The sequence below is a fragment of the Lathamus discolor genome, chromosome 10 (assembly GCF_037157495.1).
Source record: "Lathamus discolor isolate bLatDis1 chromosome 10, bLatDis1.hap1, whole genome shotgun sequence".
NCBI classification, from domain to species: Eukaryota; Metazoa; Chordata; class Aves; order Psittaciformes; family Psittacidae; genus Lathamus; species Lathamus discolor.
Genome location: NC_088893.1, coordinates 10,260,011 through 10,286,968, shown reverse-complemented (window position 1 = coordinate 10,286,968; position 26,958 = coordinate 10,260,011). Strand labels below are relative to the sequence as shown.

Sequence of the window (26,958 nt, the reverse complement as noted above, 5' to 3'; positions counted from 1 at the left end):
CCCCATCACATGGTGACACCACAGCAGCTACCTGCAGCCCTCTGGAAACTGCTTGTGCTGCATCTTTCCTCCACTGAAGCACTGCTGGAGAGGTGACCAAGAGATCTTCCATCCTAAAGGAAAGCCGCAGATCGTCTCCCCACTAAAGACATTTTAACTTGCTTGCACTTGATTTCAGGCCAGCATTTCTCTCCATGTACCATCCCTTCCTGGTTGTGAGCAAGATGGGACAGAGCAGGAACATTACCTGCTCCAAAGCCCAGTGTGGATGGGCTACCAGTGAGCTGAGCAACTCAGCGTGCACGTCCCAGGCAGCTCCCTGTGATGACAGGTACAAATGGGCTTTGCTCCTGGGCCTGAAGGCAAGTCCAGGAAAGGCTGTACTGGAAGGTGGATGGACGCCAGAGCAATGCTTCAAATCCCCACAGCTCCCAGGAGTGAAGAGTCCATTTCCCTTTCTGCTGCCTTTATCCTCTTCTTCTCACACAGATACTGGACAGCGTTACCCTGCATTAACCAGCCCAGATGTGAGCTTTTTGGAAAGAGACACCCAAAGCAAGGCAGTGAAGCCAGATGTAGGGAGAAGAGCAGGAATCCAGATGTGGGATGAAGAGCTGGCTGTCAGGGGACGGAGGGGACCTCCGGGAAAGCCAGGGGAGGGGAGGAAAGGCACTAAAGGCCCTGCTCATGACAGCAGCTGGCCCAGCGACTGCCTTTGTCCTCACCATGGTTCATGTTTACTTTTCGCATCAGCCAAGGCCTCTCACCCTTGTTTGAGGGGAAGGGAAAGGAAAGGGCTCGTTTCCCTCAATCACACAGGAACAGCAGCTGTTGTTTGGCAGGGGATGGGTTCAGGATGCCTGTGAGAGCAGAGCTGTGACCGAGAGGCTGCTCGAGGCTGCCTTTAGCCTAGAGAGCAGGAAACGTTAATGAGCTGTTAATTATTGCTGAGCTTCCCTCCCTCTCGCATGCACCCCTGCACACATGCACCCTCACAGGTCCTGGCGAGGAGGAGTTGGCAAGGTCTCACCATCCACAAAGGTGCCTTCTCTTTGCTGTTTTCTTTCTTCCTGGTGGTCCTCCCAGAGCCACCTCCCATCATTTCCCACGTATTATTCTGCCGTCTGAGCAACTTCATCTCTTCCTTTGCAGAGAAGCTGTGAATGCTTCCCCTTCCCTGTAGTTCAGGCAGTGCAATCCCCTTGCAGAAACACCGTGTCCTGTAATAAGTATTTACACAGTGTCTTTTGCTGTGGACACTTGTTCCAGCCTGGCAGGAGGCTGGTGATGGGTCGGAGCAGTGCTGCCCAAATTAGACAATGCATCACTTTGCTCTCATCTACCGGGATGCAGCCCTGCAGCCTCCGAGTCTCCTGTAATCCTGGGAAAAGCCAGATACTGGCCATTTCAGATTGCCAAGTCCAGCAAACCCAGGCCCCCATGGCAGCACACATGGCAATATGGGCTGAGGAATAGGAAACAGCATCTACAGCTTCCTCCGTGCCCTGCCCTGGACCAGAGCAGAGCTGGCTAACAGCATGGAGTGCACAAAGCCATGCCGCTTCCCTGCTTCCTCAGGCTGAAGCACTGTCAGGGCTCAGAGACATGCTTGCTCCCACAGGCACAGGCAGCCAGGGCCAGGAAACCCAACCAGGCAAACAGAAAACAAACAGCACCCAGAAAACAACAGTACCAGCTTCCTAAGGCTTTCCACTCCAGAAAGGAAACGTTTAGCAGTTGGGCGTTCTTCAGAACACAATGGGGAGGAAGCCAAACTGCAGCAAGAGCAGCAGTGTTACAAGCAGAAATGGGCAAAGGCTGCATGTGCTGCTCGCGGCTCAGAAAGATCCCTCAACATCCCACTGCAGAAGTGGTAGGTAGGCATGGGAAAGGCTTTGTGTCTGCTAAAAACCAGCATCAGTGAGAGCATCTTATCAACAGCTGTGATCCAGGGAAACATCCAGTTGTGAGCCTGGAAAACAATGGATTTGCTTATGGATGAAGTTTACCTGACCTATAATAAGACAATCCAGCCTTCAGAGCTGTGTTTTTTAACTACAGAATGGGAAGAGGGGAACTTGAGTGAGAAAGGGCACGTAGGGGCAGGGTGACTGAAACAGGATCAGCAATATTCCACAGTCCAGCAGAGGAAATGAGAGAAGGAAAGTAAAACACGTCCAAGAGAATATGCAGAGATAAAAAGCAGAAGAGAGATAACTGCAAAGAAAGGTCTGTGGGTGGCGCCGAGAAAAACACCACAATGGAAAATGATGTGCGTGTGGTTCCTGTACAGTCACCATGGCAAAAGGAATTGTTATTCTAAAGCTCGCAGGGCACAAAAGCAGGGGAAAGAGCCACCCTGTCAAAGCCATGACTGAAGGTTTCTGTTATACCCTCGGGTGACACTGCAGGTACTGCAAATCTGAGAAAGGAGCACCCAGACTGGAGCAGTCAAAGGAAGGCAGCTACGTGCGGATCAGCCTCAATGTCAGCCCCAGCGTCAAAATGGCACCAGGACATCAGGGCATTTGTGAGTCAAGAGAATCGTCTTCAGCACTCTGGAAGTGGAGATGGCACAACCCAAGCAGGCAAAGCCACACTGAGGTGTCTGCGCTGGCACAACCACTGCAGGAGCTGCAGGGTGGACATTCACACGAGGCCATCGGAAGCAATGCACTCAGAGACTTCAGCAACACCACCATCTCACACACCCGGTGCCATCAAACCCCAGAGGAAGTCTTTGTGTGCTACAGGCAGAAGAAAGGACACAAGGAAGTCCCAAATGCAGGTGACATGCTGTGACATGCCTCTGCTAGCACAAAGCGCCCAAGGTGGATTTCCAGGAAGAGGAGCTTACAGAAAAGGTACCAGTAAAAAGAAAGGAATTATGCATGCAGCACAGTTCTACCCAGGGAAGATGTACCGCAATGGAAGTAAAAATAAAGGGGGGAATGAAGTAAATAGAAAGAGAAGCCACTGCACTAAGGAGGCAGAGCTTACCATCCATTCTCAGTCCTTCGTGTAACATTTTCCTTCCCCATCAGCCAGACGCAGACACAAACCTGAGTTAAAATGCAAGTGGAAGAACAGGACTGCCAGCAGCAGGGCTGGCAGGGCAATGCCACAGCAGATGACATTCTGGGGTAAGGCACTGACCCACCAACCATCACAGCCCTGGCTTCGGTCTTTGAGGAGAGGCAGGAGGAGGATTCAGCTTGGACAAAAGCAGAATGAAATTTTCAGTAACTTTCAAAGGCAACAGCCTTCCTGCCAAAAAGCGAACACAAATCACCAGATGTCCCTTCAGAGACTAATGAGATTTATAAGGCACCCCACAGACACTCTTGCCTAAGTGTCCCTTTACCCATTTTATCCTTCTGTGTGAAAATACAACAGGTAAGCAGGATCAAGAGATTTCCAATCTGAGATTAATACTGAGAGCACAGAGGGACAAGGCATCAAGAAAATAGACATGTGCCAGTTTTCAAGGCAGGTTTGGGAAGAATCTGAGAACAAACCATACTGTTAGTGCTCATGTCTACTGGTTCATCAAGACAGCATCAAGGAGATTTAAGAAGATGTAAATCCCAGACAAAGATACTGTGAGGAGGAGTTCAACAGGACACAGGAGGAAAGCACTGCCAGAAGCCATAACGGGCTCATAACCCTACTCAGTAGAAGCAGCGAGGTACAAAGCAGAACCTGTCATCTCCAAAAACTGGAGCTCCTGGAGTGTCAAATAGAACATAACATGCTGCAGACACAGAGGGCAGAGATGACTCAGAAGGCAATGACACTCCTGCCTACTTTGGCTGCCCAAAGATACACAGCATCCCTGCAGGTGCCTTGCACCTCAGCAGTGCTCCAACATGGTCTGTCCCAAAGGGAGCTATTACCAGAGCAGAGTTTATTCTTCTGTCAGATCATGAGATGGACAAGATGGGAAAGCCCAGCTGAGGGGTTAGGGGAGTCTGCAGGAGACTTCCGAAGAACAGAAGCCTGACACACTGGAGTCACATCGGAACTTCCGCAAACCCTTCCCAAAGCACTGGAACAATGGGGCTTAACATTGTACTACTTTCAGATCAAGCAGAGTTTAAACCTTGGACAGCAGTGAGTAAAAGTCACGCTGCAATTCAAAAACCAGCTGCAAGGAACTGAAGGTGTCCCAGAGAGAATTAAACCTTAGAGTCAGGACATAAATGCTGCAGCCGTCGCTCCCCACACACTAATGTGTGTTTATGCATTCTTGTGTGGCCCCAACACCACTCTCAGAGCAGGTGCAAAAGAAAGAATGAACTCAAAATAGCATGGCAGAATAAACCAACCACCCCATAACGAGTGCACAAAGGGGATTTGGTTATGTAAGAATTTATCCTTCCTCTCTCAAAACTGTTGGATGCTCAGGGGCTTATTTCTTTGTATTCATCCCCATTCCTGGCCTGTATCCCAACAGCTTCCATGGCAGCCAAACACAGGCTTTTTAATTTTTATCCCTCTCCTGCAGTGTGACAGGAATTGTTGGAGCTTGTGCTGTTTCCTACACTTGTCTCCAGTGCTGCAAGGGGAGCCTCTTGCTGCCAGGTTTCCTGCCTCTGTTTCCCCTCTGTTGGGACAGCATGCAGGAGCTGGGGAGCTATAACCAGCTTAGCTGGGACCTTTAGTGCACCCTGGCACCATCATGCTTGCCTGCGGAGCTGGAACAAGACAGGAACATGGAGCTCTTTGCCCATTAACAGGCACACATGGTTTCTACCAGCTGTACACTTGGAAGGGATAACGTTTTCTGTACCATGTTTACCAGTTCACTCTCTCTGCCCTCTCCAGTCCCAGAGAGATGTTTTCCCTGGCAAAGCCCAGCACAGCATCCAGCACTTGGTCTCCCATCTATCCTGCCAATGCCCATCAGAGCAGAAAGTGACTCGAGATCACTGCTGGTGAAACCTGGGGATATCTGGGTGTCCTGTGACCACTGAGCAGAGATGACAGCTCCAGGGTTGACCCATGCTTGATGCTTTTCCCCTCTCCAGGGACACAATAAGCTCTTGGGACAGGGACACCAGCAGGGTGGACATAGCCCCCTGTCTCAGCACACACAGATGGGCTGCATTGCCCTGCTGCCCACCTTACCACAGTGCAGGGAAGGGAAATTTTGTGTGAGCACATGCAGATACAGTCAGTGACTCTTGGCTGTTGCTCAGCCTCCCAGCATCAACCTCTGATGCGCCTTCTGGCATGCATATTTATGATCTCAATTATCACTGAACAAAACCCCAGGTTGCTGTGAAAATAAATGACTTTTAATCTAAATTGCCCAGTTTACATACTTCACCCACCTCTGCTTAGCACAACAGCTGGTGTTTACCAACTTTTCATTACTATTCCAAGCAACACAAGAAGATATGGGCTGGAGAGGACCAGCCGCCTCTGAGATGAGCTCAGGTTTACCTCTGCCTCAGACTCATTGCTCTTCCACATCACTGATGAGCTTCCAGCAGGGACAGGCTGTGCTGGAGAGCAGCCCCTGCCAAAGGCCATGGTTGATAGAGATGGATAAAAGATGTGACATCCATGGACACCAGCTGTAAAACCTGGGCACTGAGCTCTAAAGCAGCTCTGCACAGCCCACAGTATGTTTTTAGCAGGGGTGGTGCAGCAGCATCAGCTGTGGTTGATTGCTCTGGTTAAAGGTAAGCCCAGGTGTGGGACTTTGAGATGGGAGAAGTGGATGGTAAGGAAGAGTAAGGAAGGTCTCGGAAGGTCTCTCCATCCAGCGCAGCCTCTGTCCAGCACAGACACAGTGAAGATTTGCAGCACTGTTCAATGGAGGAATGAGGAAAGATGTCTGCTGGTAATCATTATTGTATTTCTGCAGGAAAGACTAGTCTCCATGTAAACCCAAATAAGTGTAGCTGTCTCTACACTTCTGTTCATGTCTGTATTTATAGTTATCAGCACTTCCTTTTCCCTAATGACTCAGGAGGCTCACACCAGAGCTGAGACGATCCAAGAATTATTCTTATCATGGTATTTCCACTCTACGAGAATGAGCACATGTTAAAGAAATCCAGTCCCTCTTTATTCCAGGCCTTAAATGTCCCCCCCTGAAGCATTGAATAAAAATGGGATCAGAGTGCCAGCATTGGCTCTATGGTGGGCTTACATCAGGACTGGTAGTATTGGTGCCTGGACAGTTGCACTGATGAAAGATTGGAGTGAGATGGGTCAGCACCAGATCCAGACACTGATACCCAGATGCAGCACAGCCAAAGCAATGAGGTTCCTACAGCACCTTTCACTCTTTGGAAGTGCTGGAAATGAAGGTGCTGCTTTGGCAGCTGTGTGAAGGCATGTGCTGCTGCACGTGGTCCACACCACTCCTATTTCCAGCTCGGCTGTCTCAGCGTGGAAGGAAGGAAAACTCCTGGGACTGGGCATGGAGCTGACAGTCACATGTGGCTCAGAAATCAGTCACAACCCACAGCAAGATAATGATACCTGGAGTAAGAGGAGACTTGATCCTTCCTTTCCCCTATTTCCTCCCCTGTCTGTTTGAGCTGACATAAGTGCTGGTGAAGGAAGGCTGCACACTGGTGGCCTATCCTAGGCTAAATAGCTCATGTGTTTCTACAGTCCTGCTGTTCTTGGAGCAGCATCGCAGCTCTGGCCAGGCTCTGCACCCTGCAGCACCTTGATGCGTATCCCTTACATGGTCCCTGTGCTCCCCCCCTACATACACACGTGGGTGCTCTCTGCTGCATCTAAAAGACAGACAGCTCCAAGCCCCAGGAATGATGGACAATATCCCTCCACCCAGGAAGGGGTGGAGGATGACAACCCCCAGCCTGGCTGCCCCAGGACCTGACCTCTTCTGGCACGAAGTCCCAGAGGCATCTGTTTCTCTGCCCACAAAACTGCACTGGCGGCTGGAGGGAGGTTGCATCCTCACCCTCCCTTGGGCACAAGGCCCAGAAGCTGCTACACACAACCGACTGCTCTAAGACTTTATTTCCAAGTATTATTGCAGGGCTTAATTAGCCCTGGCCACCCTGACCCCTCATCCCCCTGGAGAACATCCCAGCTTTGTCACAGCATGGGGGAGCGGGCAGGCAGGCAAGGGAGAGGGGAAATGATGTTTTATGGGATGTTCCCAAGGAGCAAGTCTCTTGTTTTAACTGCAGGCACCACAGATTTGTTTGCTGTGATTTAAAGAGGACACATTTGGTTAAAACTGATGGGCCAGATCTACAGTCCCTGCAAATCAGAACATTGTTGTTTGACTTCATGGGGCTTAACTGATTTAGACCAGCTGAGACACTGACCCTCTGTGTTTAAACAAAGCCTGCTTTTTCTCACTGGTGCTAGGCAGCATGGCCTCAGCTTTGGCTCTGGAAGGGGTATTTTTGCAGGGATGTTCTCTGTGTGATTCATCCTCCACTGGACTTAAGTTTGGCAAGAGCCACAACAGTCACTGGCCACTGGTGTGGGTCTGGGGGCTCTGCCACAGATATAGAGGCACAAGCACAGAGCCCGGGCAGTGGTGCAGCACCAGCCTCTACAACCACTGGCAACAAAAGCATCACTGGGATCCCTGGGCAGCAGCAGTGGTGGCCTTGAGCCTCCAGTCATCACAGGGACCTCAAAGGGCATTTCTGGGGACCAGACAGGCTGGGTACTGCAATCAAGCTACCGTGGGGCTAGGCAACATCCCTAAGTGAGGTGCTGGGGATGGCACTTCTCAGCCGCCTGAACTGAGAACAGGCAGCCCTGTGGAGCGAGGCAGGAAGGTTCTAGGAACTGGTTCTCCCCTGAGCTTGCTGTGTTCCAAATGGGACGAATATTTACCTTCTCTGTGCTCAGGGCTGCAGCTCCCTAAACGCACTGCAGGAATGCCTGGTAAACAAGCAGTGAACTATTCATTGCCCCAGTGATGGATGCCTCGCAGGAATTAGAGGGGAAAATGAAGTCAGCATTTGCAAAGAGCAGTGAGGAAATGAATGTTCTGCATTTAGCATTTCCAAGCAGAGGACCACGGCAGGGAGGTGGAAGGACTGGGAGCTGGGTCTCCTTGGGAAGCTCCACTGGGCCACTGGTTGTCAGAGCAAAACCTGCTCATTCTTCATTCTGCACCAGTCAAGACTGAAAACCAAAGTCAGCCTTAGCCAGGAAGCAGCACTTGCCCACACGAGGCTGCAAACGTGGGCAGTTATTGCTCTCTGGTGGTGAGATGGGCTATGGAGGAGAGCTGCTGCTGCTCCTGCTGCTTTCAGAAGGCTTCTCGGTGCCTCCTGCTCCTCCTGCTTGCTTCACAGAGGAGCTTTTGCTTCTCTCCAGCCATGTAGGTCAGGGCACTTGAAGGCAGCTCGCTTGCTGCCTGCAGGCTGCTGGCTCCTCCTGGGGCTGGCCACGGCCCATGCAAAGGCTTTGCAGCTGCCTCTCCCCGCAGAAGTCCCCCTGTGTCCCATCAGCACCCTTGCCCAGGGGCTGGATGTGTGCCACACAACATCATCAAGTCCAACTGTTAACCCAGCACAAAGTTCACCTCTAAACCATGTCCCCAAGCATCACATCTACACATCTTTTAAATACCTCCAGGGGTGGTGACTGCACCACTTCGCTGGGCAGCCCGCTCCAGTGCTCTTTTGCCATGCAGGACCCGCAGTGTGCTCATGCTTTAGATGCAGAAAGCGCACATGGGCTGTGGGGCAGAAGAGGCCACCACAGCTGCTCCAACATCACTGCTGAGCTGAATGGCAGGGCTGGAGTGAGGGTGGGCTCTGCCTGCCCCCGGGCTCCTGCCCACCTGCAGCCAGGGCTTGTCCACAGCCCCTTTCACTTCTCCTTTCCCGAATTCTGCCTCCCACTGCCACAACCTTTGGTGGTGCTTTGTACCAAAGAGGTCCAGGGCTTTACAGAGGTATGGGTCACAGACCTGTGCAGAGCAGACGACAGAGAACAGGTAGGAATAAATAAAGGAGTTACTATTCAAGTTAAAACACATTTGGGTTGGGCTGAGCTGCCCCATGGGACCTGAGCTGCGTGTGGCAGCTGGTGTATGGCAGCACTTTAGTGTCCCCACCCAGGCAGGGCACCCACACTCCAACTGCCATCTGTTGCTCATCCCCACTGCACTGCAGGCGCCAGCACTGCTGCCGGCTCCCCATCCTGCCCAGACGCCCAGCCTTGATGTACATCCCTGCTCCTGGAAAGTGAGGGCAGGGTTCCAAGCGCTTCACCCCTTGTCTGTCGGGGACAAGAAGACCAAACACTGCAGCTCCTTAGGATGTGGTGCTCTCCGGGGCCGGTTGTCCTGCAGAGCATGTGGACCCATGCCAGTGGCACAGCACGATGCTGTGTGACAGCTCACAGTGGAGTCCCCAGGTTGTGGTCAGTCAGACGACGTGGCCACCTTCACTCAGCCACCTGGGCCGGAACGTGGCACAGCCCACTGTGCCCTCAGGTCCCTGCAGGGCACCCGGGATGTCACCCAGCTTGGCGCGGATGAGGCCCTGCAGCCCCTGGTCTCCCAGCTCGGTCGCAGCGGCGAGGGCCAGGAGGAAGTAGGCTGCTGCATCCTGTTCATCCTAACGGTAAAGGACAGGGCAGGCGTTAGGAAGTGGTTTAATTGAGGGTTGCGGGGAATAAGGGAGCTGGAGTAGAGCCCAGTGGTTCCAGGCAGAACACGGTGACACCTGACTTCATTGAAATGGGGCTCCACACAGCCACAGCCAAGTGCCAGCACCTTTTTCCAAATTGCTTTTCCCCCTTCAAAACTTGGCTGTGCCCATTGTATGCATTCATTCTAAAGCTGCAGATCGGATGGAGAGTCACAGGATGCAGCTGCCTACACGTGCAGATGTGATACTCTTACCTCCAGCTCTCTGTCAAGACCAGAGTGCTCAACACAGCGTCATGGAAAGGTTTCCTACCTTCAGTTTGTGCAGGGTCAGGTTGCCAAGGTGGCAATACACTTTGCAGTAGTACAGGGCCTCTCCAGAGCACTGCAGCAAGGGGGGACGCAAGGCAAGGGTCTTCAGGTAGCAATCTTCTGCCATCTCATACATATGCAGGAAATAGTAGACTGTAGCCAGGCGGTGGAATGCAACCAGCTCTTGTAATTGATCTCCTGGAAAAGAGTTGCTGATACAGTCTCCCTGCAACAGCTCACCACACATCCCATGCTGAGCTGCTTGGGGGTGCATTTGCGCAACCGCCTGAGGCATGGATATCTTCCTAAGGGGACACTGCATCAGTAGGTGGTTCAGAGAAAACAGAGCTGTGGGCAGGGGTGCTGATACCAATGCTGGACAGATTGTCCAAGGAGTAAATCATTCAACCAGGGGATTTCTTTGGTGCTGCAAAGGGGCTATTATGAGACTGGTTCCATCTCAGACATTTATGCTGGCGTTTTGCCCATTCAAACTATTTCTGTAATGGGAAGGGATGAGGGTATCAGAAGAGCCAGGGCAGAGAGGAACTGTTCAGTCCTGTGCCTTCACCAGACTTCCCGTGCTTCGGTGTAGCAACAACCCTCTGCTCAGGCGGTCCCACCACCATAGCAAAGCACGCCCATGTGCCTGTCATGCAGCTTAAAAAGGGAAGCAGCCTTAAAAAGATGTTACCAGTTAGGACAAGAATAGGTCAGCAGTCTCCTGAGAGCAGGAGATCCCCCTTTCACATGCACGCAGAAAGACAACCCCGTCTGCAGGGAACAGCAGTCCCTGTACCCTGTGCGTGTGCGTCACTCACCGACCCTGATGCTCAGCCTGGCTGCCAGTGTGGCAAACTCCAGAGCCTTCTCGTAGCCCTGCAGCCTGATCTGCAGCTCTGTCAGCTTATTGAACAGCTGCAGCTCTGTCTTAGAGGCCTTTAGTTTTCTGGCCAAGGGCACAGCACCTCCCTGAGGAGAGAGGACAGTGAGTCCAGGCTGTTCTTGGATGTACCCGTACAGGACTGCCCGCAGAGGGGTGATAGAACAGCAGCACATGGAACAAGTGCTTGACATAGCAGGCAGATGATGGAGGGGTTGAGTGCTGCAGTTTCAGGTCCTAGCTCCTTCTTTCCCTTGAAAATTGGTTTCATATCCCAGAGCGTGGTTCTCAAAACCTGAGCAGCACATCTCTGCCCTTATTCTGACCCTGAGCACGTCCCCAGGAGCAACCAGCTCACACCTAACACTGCCAGGATTTATAACGTAAGGATCCTGCTCCCACCTCCCAGATGATCTCTGGGGTGAGCTAAAGCTGTTGCAAAGTGTCTGTGCTCCAGGCTTGCCCCCTGCAGCAGTTTGCACTCTGGCACACTCAGAACCATCCCGGCCCTCTCCATCCCTCCAGCCTGTCCGCACAGTGCTGCAGCCAGCCCAGAGGCAAAGCTCCCCACAGCCATCACCTTGCGGGGACACAAGGACAGAAATGCCTGGGGGGATCAGTACCCTGTAAAAATCCACTGCTCTCTCTCTGTTTCGGCTGCCATTAAAAAAGGTATCACCTGCTTTTTCATAAAGATCCATGGCCAAGGAGATGTTCTCCCCTTTCAGAGCAGTCTGAATGGCTGCCTAGAAGGAAAATGAACTGGAGTGAGACTTGGAAAGAGACAGTTGTACACAGAAATTTGTGTGATTAAATAAAACCAATCCATCATAAACATGAGCCCCAGTGCTCCAAACAGCATGGAGACAGGTTGGCCAGCACATGCGAGTAGCTGGGTAACAGAGTGAGGACCCAAAGCATCTTCTTTGTGTGTCCAGGCTGGTGCTTTGCTCAATACCCTAGCACAGCTCAGCCTCAGCAGACTCAACCAGCTTTCTGCTCTGCTGACTCAGGGCACTTGAAAGGATTTCCCATCTTTTAATAGAAGCTGCTCCCCAAATGGAGCCCTAAGATTTTATGACCTGCTATTCCATTTTGCAGCTCAGCTGCTAAAATAGAGCTAGAGATGGAAAGAAGCCAGTAGTCTTCTACTACAAGAAGTCTGCAAGCACTTCCCTAGCATCTTACCCCTTATCTATGTGTGTTTCAATGGGAGCTGGTCACCTGGCACCTCCAGCTTCCTTTGGCACTCCTACATCGTTTTCTCACTCAATAAACTCACAGGCTCTCACCCAAAAATCCTCTAAACCCAGTGTATGAAGGCAAGATAGGAAATATAGTGCTAGATAGCGCGTGAGTGTAAGGCAACAGCTCCTCCTTCCAGCAGCAGGTTTATACTACTCATGAGAACTTTTTCTTCCCCGTCTTCCAGCTGCAAAAAGCTCCTACTAAGGAGCTATGATGGAAATGCAGCTAGACAGGATGGGTATGGGACTGCTTCAGCCACCTCCTCCATACCTGAAAGTACATTTCCACCAGCTCATCTTCCTGCATAAGATAGTAGAGCCTTCCTGCCTGCAGCCAGGCCTCTGCTGCTTTCACAGTCTCCTCAAGGTCAATGAAGATCCTTAGACTCTGTTTGGTGCAGTCCAGGGACTGTCTCAGAGCCCTGTGATGGAAACAGGGAAAAATCCATTATAGGGAAACCAGAGGACACCTCCAGCAATGAGCTGCAAAGCTACAACACCTCTCCACTGGCAATCCTGCCTTCTGCAGCTGCCAAAGGTTAGAGACAAACGGACAGCTCTGAGCAAGAGAAAACTGTGCAAGTCTCCATGCTTTAGTGCATGTGTGCGTTATCATCTGGTAACCTCAGACCAGCCCAGGATCCCAGTGCTTAGCACAGCCCAAGGTAGCTCCCAAAGGCGCTGCTCCCCACCTCTGCTTGTTTAATCTGATAAAGAGAGTTTTGCCCACGTCATCTGTAAACCCTATTGGTCCCCTGTGCTAAGCCTCAAAGTCACTCCCGGCTATAAGACAGGGAGAGCTTGCACCTAAGTTTTCCATACATCATCTGGCACCCAAACCCACATCCCTGCCTAGTGTCTGTCCCTCGGTGCAGTCGAAGAGGAACATCTGTGGCTATATGTGCAAGACCTCAGAGCCCCTTTCCAAGCCCTTGGTCACTGGAGGACAAGGGGACAAGCAGCAGGACAGGCAAGCAGGTTGGACACACTGCCTGCAGAAGGCAGCTGTGGCCAAGGGAGCGCTGGGCACTGCCCAGGGCATGTGTGTTTGCTTGGTGTCTCGCCTGCTGGCGACTGGGCTCCAGCTGTCCTTGGAGCCCAGGGAATGGGGTGCTTTGTGATCTTAAATAGCATCACTCACATGACAGGCGTCTGCTTCCTAAATACCTTCCCTCTGAACTCACTGTGACCTAGCGAGGCAAGGTTAACATCCAAGTTAATGACAGCCCCTGCTCATTTGTCCTTCTGGAACATGGGAGCTACCTCCACTATTTGACACACTTGCCTTCAAAGTCTGAAGAAAGTCTGTGGTCTGTCCAAGTCTCCTCTCCCCTCCCACCTAATCTAATCAGTCACCTGCATGTGTCAAGCAGGAGTTTGAAAGGTGAATTGATACGGGGTCTTAAGTACCTCCCTGGGGAAAATATTTCAGCAGAGATAGGAAAGACAGACTCAGCAGCTGGAGGCTGAAGCCAGACTTACTCAAATAACAGATAAGGAACCTATTTTTACTGGTGAATGGTGGTTGATCACTGGAAAAAGCCTCCAAAGGAAGTGATGAAACCACTGTTGCTGAGTCCCCTCTGATCAAGGCTGGATATCTCCCTGGAAAACTGTGTTTGGCCAGAACCCAGTTCTGTCCCAGCTAACAGCCACTGTTCCTGCTTTGAGTGAGCACGGACCCCACTCTAGCAGCATCTAGCAGCCACAGACAGGACTTACTCAGGTGTGCCCAAAGCCTGGTAGAGCTGGCTGAGGGTCTGCCGGATGTTGCCTTCCAGCTCCCTGTCCTGCAACTGCTGTGCCAAAGATACCCAGTGCTCATGGTAGGTGATGCAGGCCTGAAGATTGGGGGACACTTTGCTGTAGAAATGGCAGAGAGACTCAGTGATGTGAAGCTGACCTGCATGGTACAGGGGAGGGAAAAGGACAGGTCAGGGGACTGCGTTAGGTGTGCACACAGAGCTGAACGCTGCCTTGGCTCCCGCCAGCACGGCTGTACTCACTCCTCACGTTATGCCACTTCAGGGCAAAAACCAACGCCAGTTCATAACAGAGTTTGCCATCCTCCATCCTCTGCCTGTTCACCATGACCTGCGCTAGCCACAGCAGCACCCGCACCAGCTCCATCTCCAGGTCTTCGCTACCCTGGAGCTCAGCATAGAGCTGAGCTGACTGGAGCAGGTAGAGCTCAGAGAGCTGGTTCGCCCCATGTGAAAGGCTCAGCTGCCCCAGGTTAGCCAGGGCGATAGCCTGGTTCCTCTTGTTCCCAGTCTCCTTGGCTTTGTGCAGGGCCCGGAGGTAGTTCTCTGCAGCTTTTTGTACCTGCCCTTCTCCTTTGAGGGCAATGGCCAGGAGATTGTGCACCGCTCCCCCCTGAGTCACGCTGTCTGTCCCATGCAGAGAGCGCAAGAGCTGCCACATGATGTCTGCAGCAGGTCCCGGCTGGCTGTGCAGGAGGTACATCCACCCCAACGACAGGGAAGACTCAAAAGCCTCCTCCTCTCCCATCAGTCTACTGACGGTTACAGCCATGGCTGCGTAGCAGACCGCCCCATCCAACACACCATGCTGGAGGTACATCCTGGACAAGATGGTACACAGCGTCCTCTGGATGGGCACCGCTCTGCTCTCCCCAGAGAAATGCAGTGCTTGCTTGAGATAGAAACAGGCCAGTGCTGGGATGCTGCTCCTCTCCAGCTGGCTTCCCAGGAGTCTGGAAGTATTTTGGAGGATAAAGCCAGCTCTCCAAGTGGGTGTCGGTGTCCCCTTGATGCCAGTGGGAACAAACAGTCTGGCGGAGGCCAGTGCGATATTTGGCAGATACTTCTTGTCATACAGGTAGCTCAAGATGGGGGTGGCATCCAGTGGCATAGAACTAGTGTCCGGGCTGAATAAAGTGGTGGCGAGACACTGAAGATGCTCAGTAAAGGGCAGCACTTCATCATTTTTGCCGAGTTGTAGGAAGAGCTTGACAATAAGGAAGCAAACCCTTGCCTCCAAGGGAGCATTACCCACAGCAATGGCTTCCCTCAGGACATACATCATAACCTCCAGCTCGTTCTCAGAGCTGAAAGAGCGGTCAGGCAGGCAGACAAGCAAGGCCACCATTTTTCCCAGCAGGGAGGAGAACTTGTGCTTCATGTTCTGCTTCAAGTAGATGGAGGCAAGGTTCACATGCAATGCAGCCAACAGGGGCAGGTCCCCAAAACCCCTGTCCAGGACGCTCATGGCTTCCTCAAAGTAGACTCGAGCCTGGGAGAACTTGACCTTTTTGATGCAAAGCTTACCCAAGAGGAAACAGAGCCTGACATGAGCCCAAACTGAATGAGTCCTCTTGGCCCAGTTCCTGGACGCCTCAAGGTACAAGATCAGTTCATCCTCATCAGAGAAACCGTAAAAAGTGGAGTTGAGAAAGGAAAAACTGAGATCATAGAGGCTTTGAAAACTGGGCACGTAACTGTCTTGGTTAAGGAAGGTCAATATAGGGTCAAAGACATCAGCGTCTTCCATGTGTCCAGCATTCAAGTCAATGAAGAACTTGGGATCATCAAAATCATCCAGCTTCTCCAGGAGAACATCTTCCAGTGTATGAGGGGCTGACTCACTCCCTGGGCTAGACAGCTCAGAGGTGCTATTGGTAGCCAACTCATTTATTTCCTCCCAGGACTGTAGCAGCTGGATATCTTTACAGCCACGGAGAACAGCCTCTGGAAGGGACAGGATCATAGTGAGATGTTTCCCCATGTCAAAATTCACCCTCAGAAGTTATCATAAAAGCAATGTCCCTTCCACATACTCACCTGACGGCACTTTCGGGAACATGGCTGTAGGTTCAAAACCATCTACACAAAGAGACAAACAGAAAACAAAAAGCAAGGAGCTCTCTAGGCACTGCCCAGCACTGCTCCCCATGGGCAGCCGTATGGCTGGACATGTAAGGAGAGGGGAGACTCACCCAGCCGGTACACAGAGGTGATGTCCGTGCGTGCCATGTCACTGAGGAGGGTGGTGAAGTGCTGCTCACCACCATTGCAGGGGATGCGCAGGAGCGGGGACTTTTCTTCCTCGCTCAGAAACACCAAGCCTTTTCCCCTAGGTTGAGGCAGACAGGAGAGAACAGTCAGCGCCTGCCCGTCTCCTGACACGACAGATGCCCTGTAGGCTGGGCTGGGCTTTCCCACTCCTCCTCTTCCTCCCACCAGAAAAGCTCTGCTGCAGATGAATTCTGTCGGGACACCTTCCTCATCAAGGCTCCCAGATCCATGCTCTCATGGAGGAACCTATGGGTGTTAGAGGGAGTAACCCATCGGTCTGTTTTGTCTCCGGAAGCCCTTTGTAGATCGGGGCATCATCTGATCTCTCTGTTCTCTGTAGTATGAGAGAAAAGTGCCAAAGACTTACCCTGAGTGCACATGACCCAGGAAACCCAGCAGACCTGGCAACGGGTTAGGACCTCGTCCTCCCGCATACACTCTTGGAGGAGAAGCCTTTTTGGATGGGTACTGAACCTGACCTATGTCTTTAAGCCACCAACAAAGACAAGTGCCCAGGTCATCAGCGCGGGGTTGTGTCACCCTCCCTCCCTGGACAACTTCTGTCTGTGTTCTTGGGAGGGTGTTTAACTCCGCTCAGGGAGGAACTGTGCCAGCGGTTGTCTGCCTCCACCTCCCACAGAAAGCAAAGGGGCAGGAGGAAGCAAAGCAGGACTTGGTTTTTTGGCAGTGACCGCACTCCCCACCCTTGACACACTCACAGCTCCTCAGACAAAGCCACGAAGTCAGGAACATTTCTAGGTGGAACTGTGAAGCCAGTTTGTCTGGTACACAGATCTCCTGGGCTTCCTTAGCACGAAGCCAGTCTTAGCCCGGGGCCAGATCTGTTCCTCTCCAAGAATCACCTGAGACAAGTGAAATACGATTGCTTTGTCTGAGCAGAGCCTCCTGCAGCCTGTTGGCAGCACAGCCTTGCCAAGGCTTCTGGACAGACCTCAAATGAATCCTCTGTGAAGGCCTTGCAAAGCAAATCACCAGCCCTGGACTCTCACATAGCCTTGAGTTGGGACTTGGAGTCTTCCCTTCATTTTCTCCTGAGTTTAATTTAATTGACATGGTAGCAGTAAACTTACAGAGGTTCGCAAGCCTTGGGACTTATGTATTGAGCTGGGACAAATCCAATGCTCCCACTGCTGAGGGATTTGCCCACAAACCACGGGAGTCCTGGAATGAAGAAGCCAATGACTTCTATGCTGTCTCCTTTGGAGAAACTCAGTTCATCCCATGCTGCTCCTCTATGGTCCTTTGTGGCTGTGCAGCTGCCTTTGACTGGGAAACCAAGGCGAAAAAGGGCATTTCAGTGTAAGGCCACTGTCAAAACCTCCTCACTGGAGAAGACTTGGGCAAGGAGACACTGTGATTTCAGCTTGAGAAGGTTACCTCCCTGTCCCTTAAGATTTATTGTGCTCTCGGAGTCACATCTCTTCTTGAGAAGAAGATTATAACAAAATACACAAAAGACACGGACAAAAGCCACATAGCCAAATAGTGAAACCTCTGAGAGCTGCAGTATGGAAGGTGTCTGGAAACACGAAGTTTCATAGAAGCTGAACTGTCTCAGCTCTCTGCCAGGAGTGAATTCTTTGGCAGTACAAATGTCCATCACACTACATGCCAAATTCACACCTGCAGTGACTTCTCAAGTCCAACATGCACTCAACGATGCCCATATGTGGGAAGGAGTGGCTTGGAGAATGGTGGGCACAGATTTCATATGCACATTGATGGGAGACTAATTATATAAAACTTCAGTTCTGAAAGAATTAAAGGAGTGGTAAAACTGCAGTAGAACAGGAAACTCAGTGGCAGGAGGATACCACCAGCAGCCCTCTGTACTCTGTATTGCTCAGATCTTCCTTCTAAGTACATGCAACTTGCAAGCTCTGTTCTCCATTCAAGAGAGGCCAAAGATGCTGTTTTCCCTTAAAGCACCTTGCAATGGAGTGTCATCAGATCAGATGGGTCCTTTGCATTTGTGGCCAAACCCAGGTTTGCAAGAGCTGTACCCTTCCCTGGGAAGGGCAGCTGTGTTACACGGGTGTCACTCACCAATTGGCTCGGTGCTTGTCCCACTGATGTCCTGGGAGATGCCAAAACTCACAGCATAGTTCCTCAGGAACCACCTGCAAAGCAAAAGGGAACCACACTGGTCCTCTCCGAGCAGCCCTGCCCTCAGGCCAGCACCAGGGGTGGTCTCATGCAAGCAGGACAGACATTCTTTCCCCTGGAAGTGCCAGAGCTGCTATGGAGCATGGCCAGTCTAGTAATGCCTTGTAATGCTGTTACTGGGCATGGGAGGCAGTTTGCATCTCACAACTGCAGCCTTACAGCCCATGGTAAGAGCAGGACAAGAGGAGCTGAGGGTGTCTGAGGCTCATCCATGTGTTCAACATGAATCCACACTTTGACTGGCTAAGGCTTGGGTTATGCTTTTTCTCCCAGTTATTCACATGTAAACCTAAATAGTCTCGTGTATGACCTAAATCGATATCGTACAAGAATGATATCTGAAGCATGTCATTGCGCTGTCCCTTTAACAGGACCTGAACTGGTCCCAGTGGTTGTCTTTATGTACAATGTATATCCTCACAGAACTGTGCAGCTCTTGACCCCTGCTAGAGGCAAGAGCAACTTCTCATTCCAGGCTTGGTGCCAGCTCACGCATCAGGATCAGGGAAGAATCCTGGCTTGAGCTCTGTTAATTGTCCAGTCTACTTACTGGTAAAATGGGTGAGGTATTGGCTCTAGAGCTGTCACAGGCACCAGTCCGCGCTGACCCGTCAGTAAGGACACCCCTTCCCACTTGGACTCCTCCCCAACACTCTTCACGTGGATCAGTTCGTTCTTGCAGAGCTGCAGGGCTTCCTCTCCCTCCTGCTCCGGCTGCCGGGCACCAGGAACTGCTCTGGAAAAAAAGTTACCTGCAGATAGAAAGAGTCGTGCCCAGGTCAGTGGCATGAGTGCAAGACATAGCCCAGCACAGGGCTACAACCCAGCCCAGAGGAGATGCTTTTGAGGAAGTCTCTACATATGCAGTCCCTCTCACCTTCCTGCAGTAGCAGACCCATATATATGGTGGCCAAGCGATCTTCATCCACAGTAACTCTGATCTCTGTGTCCTCCATCAGAGCACAGTTTAGCCAGTACTCCTGGTCAAAGAGAAGCTGTTCCAGGCAGCTGCCCACATACCCTATGAAACCAAGAGGGAAAGTAGTGTTAGCATTCTCCATGGGGCAGGATGAAGTGCTCTTTGGGTGTCTCCCAGCCTGCCAGCTGCAACCATGCTGTGAGGCAACAGCCTCTAATTCTGTCTCCATCCCCAAAATGCTATAGAGGGATTACCCAAAAGGCATCCTCCTGGGTATCGTTCACTGATGCAGACAGCGGTTTCACAAATCTGTAGATGGACACCAAGGCTTTCTAAGTAATATTCTTCGTCTGTGCACCCTGTTACATTACTGGTTTTCTGGTGACAAAGACTATCTTCTTTAAAACTCCTCCTCACACTGTCCGTTTAGGTCTCCCACACCTTGGAAACATTACCTAAAGTCAGATATGTGGAAAACTTCCAGACTTCTTCTAGGGTTTTGAAGGTGAGGACGAACCGATCCTCCTGTGCTTGCATGCAGACCAGCCTGGCTGACAGCTCCTGAGCATGGAAGACAAAGGAAGATTAAGGGGGTCTCCTTTCTCAGTGTGGGAATAATACTACTCCCTGGAATGAGACTAGGCACTCATTTATTAGCGTAGTTGAGACCGAAGCTATGTGATTTAGTTGCCTGGGGTTAAGGGGATGGTGCTGCAGTCGACAGCTCCAGGCAGCTCAGAGCCTCCCATATGAGGCTCCTGACATGAGGCTCAGCTTTGCATCTGCCTCTCAACTGTTACCAGTTCATTTCCCTCATCATTCCACTCCCTTACAGAGTCCCCACGTGCAGAACATACCCTGCAGCAGCCTTGGAGGAACTTCTCTCTCTCAGCTGGGTTTGGTATCCCATCATCACAGATCCCATCACACCAGGACCCTCCCAGTACACACTCTGCCCTGCCGGCTGGGACACTTACCTTAAACAGGGCACAGACATCTCTGTCATCACTCTCTAGGGCCCACAGCTTCTTTCTGGCTGCTTCCTGGAGCTGGGAATTGAGGCACCGGGAGGAGCGGCTCTCAACAGAGAAGAAGAGCGAAATCTCTTGAAAAGGAAATGTGCAGGGATAAGGGGGAGAAGGAGCTCCATGCACCCAGAGCTGCCTCCCTGCAGCCAGCCCCACCAGTGCCTCCAGCCTGGTTGTGATGCTCAAACAACACAAACGCAACCCCTCATCCCCCTTCAGCAGCAAAGCTGAGGAATGCAAGGGATGGCAGGGGGTCAATTAACTGCAGTGCCAGGCCTTGCTGCATTCAACCACAGAAATATGGGTGATGCCAAAGGCAGCATCTTACCTTGAGGAAAGCTCTCCCTGGCAGCCAGCAGCACCAAGGGGGTGTCTGGAGAACCTTCTGCTGCCTCAGTAGCGGGGTTGCTTGGCTCTGATGCCCCAGCCTTACCTAGCAAGGGGGGCACACACAGAAGAGCTGCTGTCAAATTTTGTGGCAGAGGTCTAGGATATTCTGCTGTTGTGGTTGAAGCCCAGCCAGTAACTCTGAACCCAGGACATCTGCCCAACCACACCACCTGAAAGCAAAGCCCATGGGTTGCCATGCAGATCTGGCTGGTGGTTGTCTGAGTCTCATATCACCCTAAGCTCGCGCTCAGGGCTGAAGTCCAGATCTATGGGACTGATGTGTCCTAACTATATGATACACTTGATACTGACTTACTTCCAGCACTGGAGTAGCTTTGAAGCGAGGGGACTTACTTACTCTTGGGACAGACCCTCATTGAGCAGATCTGGTAGAAGGCGGTCACCCCTGACACAGAGTATTTTGGAGGAGGCCTTAGAGCGAGAGAACTTCCCCAGTGCAGGAGAGTTTGCTCATCAATTTGGCAGTCAAAATGAGATTTTGCTCCCTGCCTACTCTGCTCAATGTCTGAAACCCAAGCTAGATTCTCTGTGCTTCACACATCGTCAGCTATTGCCATGAAGGATTCAGGAACTGAAACTTCAGCTGGTAATTGTGCTAATGAAGGCTGAGGCACATAAAAATCCAGCTTGCTCTTCCACAGCTGTATTGGCTGTGGAGGGGTAACAAGATTAAAAACCAATTTCTGTCAGCAATCAGCTTGGACTTGTAAGATAAACACGTACCTGGAGATCTGGAGCTGGAACACGCAGCGGCTTCTGTAAGTCACTTCTGTGACCATAACTATACCCTGCTGTTGTTTTTAATGAGCCAGCTTTGCAAATCAGTCAAATAAACTGTTATTTGCACGCAGAATTATAATCCTTGTTTATAGTTAGCAGTAGAAAAGAATGGCCCAAGGCTGGACCTGTAATGAATGAGCTTTTCTTTGAAAGAAAAGGCTCTACATTTCTCAACAGCTGATCTGAACACACTTGACAAAGGACTTCATCCAGCAACTCACATCCCTTCTACACACAGGGGAAACGGAGATGTGGAAGCGAAATGAGCCGGAGGCAGAGCTAAATGTGAGCTGGCTCCTACGGCTGGGATGGACGGGGCTGCTCCATCCCTCCCTCACCTCCCGGCATCCCGGCAGACCCTGGTGGGCAGGAGCTGAGCCCCCTTCCCCAAGGACAGGTACCTGATGCCATGGTCTTGTCCTGCCACCATTTTCCCTCCAGGCGGTCCCAGCGGGGCAGGAGCACGGGCGAGCGGGGACAGCAGGAGTCACACTCTTCCCCTGGGAAAGACAGGAGGTGGGGAGAAGCATGCGGATCCCTGGCAGGATGCTCCCTGCCAGAGAGGTCTCCACAGGATGTGCCAAAGGAGGAGGCAGGACAGACACTGCTGCCTGCGGCATGATAAAGCATGCTGGTGGGTCTCCACAGAGCCAGGCAGGGACCAGGGCTCGCTTGGGTGAGAGGAGGCACGGGTTTCCTCCCGCGGCACGCACCGATTTGGTGTTTATTTCTGTTTGGGCCAGGCTCAGAAAGGGAACTGGGAGCTGTTTCAAGAGACCAATTGCAGCGGCTGGCGAGAAGTTGTCCCCAGCGGTGCCAGTGACTCATTCACCTCCCCGGTGCTGAAATGTTTTGTAACGGGGGACACGAAGCAGGGCCAGCCCGGAGCCAGGGGCAGGTCCCAGCACTCAGGGCTGTGGTGCTTGTGGCACCCGCTGGCACCGGCTCACCTGGGGACGCATGGCTACAGCTGCTGGCCCTGAGCCACCTCCCTCCTGCAGCCCATTAGCACAGCCCCCTTAGGTCATCTGGGCATTTCAGCACGGGAATCGCTCCTCAGGGGCTGGCAGCACCCCATGGGCTCTGCAAGCCTTGTGGTGTTGGGGTGCTCCTGGGCAGCAGTGGCAGCAGGACACGGGTGGCAAGGGGGCTTCTGAAAAGCCAACACCATGGGAATAAACCACCCCCTCCCTTAGTCATCCTCTCCCCTCCCTGGCCAAAGTGCCCTGCCTCATTCCCCACACCCCCAAATCTAGTGACACAAGTGGCCAGCAAGAGGAGGGGACACCAGCGGCCATCTCAGCAATGGCAGGCGAGCAGCCAAGTGCTCAGCTCCCCAGTGGCCCCATCAGTGGTGTGAGCTTTGCAGCCACAGGTCTCGCAGTCCTGCCGTGGCATCCCCAGGGACAGCTTACCTGTGCATCCCAGGGACAGGTCCTGGTGCCAGGGGATCTCAAGGCAGCAGCCCATGTGTCCAGCAACACCCGAGCCCCAAGCTGGGGGCTGGCGGAGCGCTGGCAGGGGGGAGTGCACTGCTCGGCACCGTGGCTCAGCCCCGGCCACAGACACAATGCACAATGCGCCTTTTGAGCAGCACCGTCTGCCCGCGAGGCGGGGGCGATAGGCACAGAGCATAGAATGGCTTGGGTTAGAATCACAGCATCATAGCATCGTTTAGGTTGGAAAAGCCCCTTAAGACCAAGTCCAGCCATTAACCCAGCACTGCCAATACGCTCACCACTAAACCATGACCATGTCCCTCAGCACCACATCCACACATCTTTTAAATGCCTCCAGGGACAGTGACTCCACCATTTCCACTTAAAGACTTTGTTCCAAGCTCCCTGCCATGGGCAGGGACAGCTTCCACCAGAGCAGCTTGCTCCAAGCCCCTGTGTCCAACCAGGCCTTGAACACTGCCAAGGATGGGGCAGCCACAGCTTCTCTGGGCACCCTGTGCCACAGCCTCACCACTGTCACAGGGAAGAGCTTCTTTCTTTAATCTAAATCTCCCCTCTTTCAGTTTAAAACCATTTCCCCTTGTCCTGTCACTACTGGCCCTACTAAAAAGCCTCTCTCCGCCCTTCTTATAAGCCCCCTTTCGGTATTGAAAGGTTGCAGTAAGGCCTCCCTGGACCATTCTTTTCTCAGCTTTTCTTCCTAGGAGAGGGGTTCCAGCCCTCCAATCATTTTCATGGCCCTCCTCTGGATCCCCTCTGACAGGTCCATGCCTTTCTTGTGCTGGGGGCCACAGAGCTGGATGCTGTACTCTCGGAGGGGGTCTCATCCCACTGACTGGCATTGCTACCCTGTGCTGGCCCCACCATTGCCATTACCCTGGGCTCCTGAGAGCGTGTCACCCAGCCCACGTGGCACATTCCTGTCATTCCTCCTGCCAGCCAAGGCATGGGAAGCCCCATGGTTTGCCTGAGCTTCCCACTGGGCTCTCCGGAGAGCGTCAGCACTGATCTCCCCTCCTTCCTAAGGCAGCCCTGCTCCTGACTGCAGTGCAAGCACCTGCCTTACCTGCAGAGCTGCCCCGCTGGGGCTCGTCCAGGATCCTCCATCCAGGGCTGGCTGTTCCTGGACCACCTTCCTCCCGGCCGAGCTGCTGCTCTCCCCGTTTCACAGTGAGGGTGGCTGGCAGCACTGCCTGCTCCACACCGACCTCAGCAGAGCAGGGCTATGGCCAGGCAAGCCACAGGGGAGCTCTCTGCAAGCACAGACACTGTGGGCTCCTGCAGGGCTAGCAGGGCTCATCTCATCTCTGGGATCAGAACTGTCTGAACCTCAGGTGTGAACACCAGGAGAGGCTGATCTGGTTGCTGTTTGGAATCCTTTGGGCTGCACAGGATGAAATCTCATTCCCTCTTTGCTCACATGCTCTGACCTTCCCCAGCATCCAGGACCAGGACTCAGGACCAGCTGCGTGCTCTCACTGTGCTATGGGTGGCTGGTGTCTGCAGAGGATCCTTGGGCAGAGCAACACAGCCCCTGCAAAATAAAAACCAAAAGGTCTATTGACAGAAGTCACAGATAGGGAGGTCTTCAGCAACCAGCAACCAGCCAATGCTGGTGCCACCACAGCAGTGACTTGTTTGCTGTGGAGTGCTCCAGGAGCATTGCTGGCTCTTTTCAGCCATGCATCCCAATGCACAGCAAGGCCTTGAGCTTCTCCAGAGGAGTGAGTAATTACCCCAGTGAGTAGTTTTTCACCAGACAGATTCCTGTGCCATGATGGGGGCTGCCTGGCACCACTGCAACACCCCTAAAGAAAAGGACAAGAAGTAGCCAGATGTGGGACAGGCTGTGGCAGGATGGAGTCTGTGCTCACGGAGCTGACTGGGAAGCCTCCAAGAAAAGCCTGCCTGCCCATGAGCAGCCTGAGAGCACGGGGGTTTCTCGTCATCACCAGGAGAAACCAGATGTCAAAATGTTGGGGTTGGCTGGAGAAGGGAGCATCCTCCTCATCCTCCTCCCTGCAGCTCACCTGACTCCTGAGCCCCAGGGTACAAAGTGCTACGGCTCTGTCCTGGTGTGCTAAAGTCAAGCTGATATGTCCTGTGCAAAGCTGTGCCTCCGCAGGGAGCTGCACGAAGGTGAGTGCTGGGACAGGCCAGCCCTGTCCTCCCTGTGGCAAGGACCCTGTCTGTTCCTGTTGCACGCTGGGCCTGGAATGCTCCGAATTTAGAAAACTCCCACAGTCGACCTAAGGATGCTCTGAAGGTGCAGGAACACGAGGGTTCTGTGATGGAATCTGGCACATCTTTACATGAAAGATGTTGCTGGTTTGGGCCCATGTTGTCAGTGGGGTTGGTGTTTTCAGGTAAAGCTTTTTGCTTCCCTCAGAATGCTGTTGGTTTTAGCAATAGCTCACCAATTCGCATCAAATTCTTCTACCCAGTGGACAATATTATTTCTTTTAGATCAAGTGAATGTTATGTTTCATTTCCTAAACAAGGATGGCTTCCTTTGTGGTTTTGAAATCTCTTTTTGCTTTTAAGTTTACCTGTGTAACCCAGTGACCAAACCCGACCCCTACAAGCAAAGGTATCAGGCTTCTGTTTGACCTGAAGTGGAATTTTCCTTTTGGCCAGCAACTCAAAAACTTCCCGTTCCACTCCCTACCCCTCCGCTTACCCCCCTGGATCTCCTCTGCTGAAGCCCTCATCCTGGCTTCCCTGGGAAAGCCTGGTCCTAGTAAGTAGAGAAGCAATTTCCCGGGGGTCTCTGCCTGTGCTGACTCTCCAGGGTCTTTGCTCCGTTTGTGAACATGGTGCAGCCATACCAGCCCCTTCTGCAGGCAGAGCACCAGAGCCTCACGCTTCCCTCCCCAGGGCACAAAAAAGGAGGCAGGGTGACTGTCAGGGCACCCTTGTCTGTGCAACGGAGCTGCTGTAGGCACTGTTGGTCTCCAGGGCTGCCACACAGCAGCACCTTTCCTGGTCCCAAATCCACTTTGCTAAACTCAGTGTGTCTGCTGTGATTTCTCCTTCCCTTCTCCTGTCAGTTCCCGGGTACAAAGGACCCAAACCAAACCTGTCCTTCCCCAGTGTGCCCGTCACCATCTGAGCCTCAAATTCAGCCGGGACCAAAAGTGCAGACTTTCTCCCCCAACCTGTATTCACGCAGCCGTGTCCCTGCTCTGCACTGCTCCCAGCCCCTGCGCCCCGGCTGTGTCTGCTCAGCCGGGGACGAAGGGCGCAGGCATGCGACCGGCACCCAGCCAGAGACACCCAGCCCAGCGGCTGCAAGGGCAGAGCGGTGCGAGGCTGTACTGACCTGCTCCTCCGCTCTGCTCCCCAGCACCGCTTTCCTCCAGAGCACTCTTGGCCACGAAGCTCCAGCCTCTGAGAGCCGGGTCCCCGGGGGACCGCTGCCGGTGCCGGGACGCGGCGCGGGGCTGTGTACGTGTTCGCAAGGCGGGCGAGCGTGCCCAGCGCCGCCACTCCCTTGCGAGGAAAGGAATTTCTTCCAAGAGTGGCTTATCATCTTGGGAACCTCCGCTTCCCAGCACAGGTCAATGAGTTACCCAGAGGTATGCTATAAACAGGCTGCCGGCTCCCGGGGGGAAGCATGAACGCCCTGGGGACACCTTCACCCCGGCCCCACAGCAAACAAGGGCTGGAGAGGGTGACCATGGTCAGGGCTCTGCTCAGCCTGAGTGTGACCACGCTGACCACGGCTCCCTCCCGTTGCAAGCGTTGCATGAGCAGCTTCTCCCATACTGACCTGTCGCCTGCTCCCAGCTCCAGCGCTGCATCCTTGGGGCTTGGGGCCTCTGATCCTTGCTGTGCACCGGCTGCCTCTGATGCAGCAAACCCCAGGGAGAGGCTTTACCTGCACCCCGGTGAGGTGGCAGAGGCGCTCAGCTCTGAAACCCCCTTCTCTGGCAAAATGCAAATACACACGCACAGAACAAGAGATCTGTGGACCCAGCAGTATTTATGCACCTGCCTCAACTCCACAAACAGGGCTACCAGAGAGAAAAACAGGGGTTATCTTGTTTTTCTTTTGAAAACAATGAAAGAGTTAATA

The 26,958-nt window shown here is 52.7% G+C and overlaps 1 protein-coding gene across 8 annotated transcripts; it reads right to left on the bottom strand.

Moving 5' to 3' along the window:
- Positions 1 to 7,985: 7,985 nt before the first annotated feature.
- On the bottom strand, positions 7,986 to 26,390 carry SH3TC2 (SH3 domain and tetratricopeptide repeats 2). Of its 8 annotated transcripts, none has more exons than XR_010615033.1 (20): positions 26,203 to 26,389; positions 22,836 to 24,414; positions 21,822 to 21,920; positions 20,558 to 20,662; positions 20,179 to 20,304; positions 19,657 to 19,762; positions 19,160 to 19,303; positions 18,833 to 19,034; positions 18,163 to 18,236; positions 17,187 to 17,382; positions 16,017 to 16,153; positions 15,862 to 15,903; positions 14,065 to 15,768; positions 13,781 to 13,961; positions 12,330 to 12,480; positions 11,435 to 11,557; positions 10,750 to 10,900; positions 9,930 to 10,126; positions 9,693 to 9,844; positions 9,502 to 9,584 (listed from the first exon to the last, which is right to left on the bottom strand). XR_010615033.1 is itself a non-coding variant. In XM_065690315.1 (19 exons), the coding sequence occupies exons 2-19, from the start codon at positions 23,130 to 23,132 to the stop codon at positions 9,803 to 9,805; spliced, it is 4,077 nt and encodes a 1,358-aa protein (XP_065546387.1). In that variant the 5' UTR covers positions 23,133 to 24,414; positions 26,203 to 26,389; the 3' UTR covers positions 9,606 to 9,802. The 8 variants fall into 8 exon arrangements, 6 of the variants coding, with proteins under 6 accessions (XP_065546385.1, XP_065546388.1, XP_065546389.1 ...); XR_010615034.1 differs by having other exon boundaries at positions 9,508 to 9,584; positions 9,743 to 9,844; XM_065690315.1 differs by lacking the exon at positions 9,502 to 9,584 and having other exon boundaries at positions 9,606 to 9,844.
- Positions 26,391 to 26,958: the final 568 nt, after the last annotated feature.

Excerpts from the sequence above, each read along its gene's own strand:
- SH3TC2 (XM_065690313.1), bottom strand. The coding sequence starts at position 23,055 with ATGCTCTGTGCCTATCGCCCCCGCCTCGCGGGCAGACGGTGCTGCTCA. Across the intron at positions 18,237-18,832 it reads ATACCTCACCCATTTTACCA|GTGGTTCCTGAGGAACTATG; the intron begins GTAAGTAGACTG and ends TTTGCTTTGCAG. Across the intron at positions 10,901-11,434 it reads GAGCAGTGGATTTTTACAGG|GGAGGTGCTGTGCCCTTGGC; the intron begins GTACTGATCCCC and ends CTCTCTCCTCAG.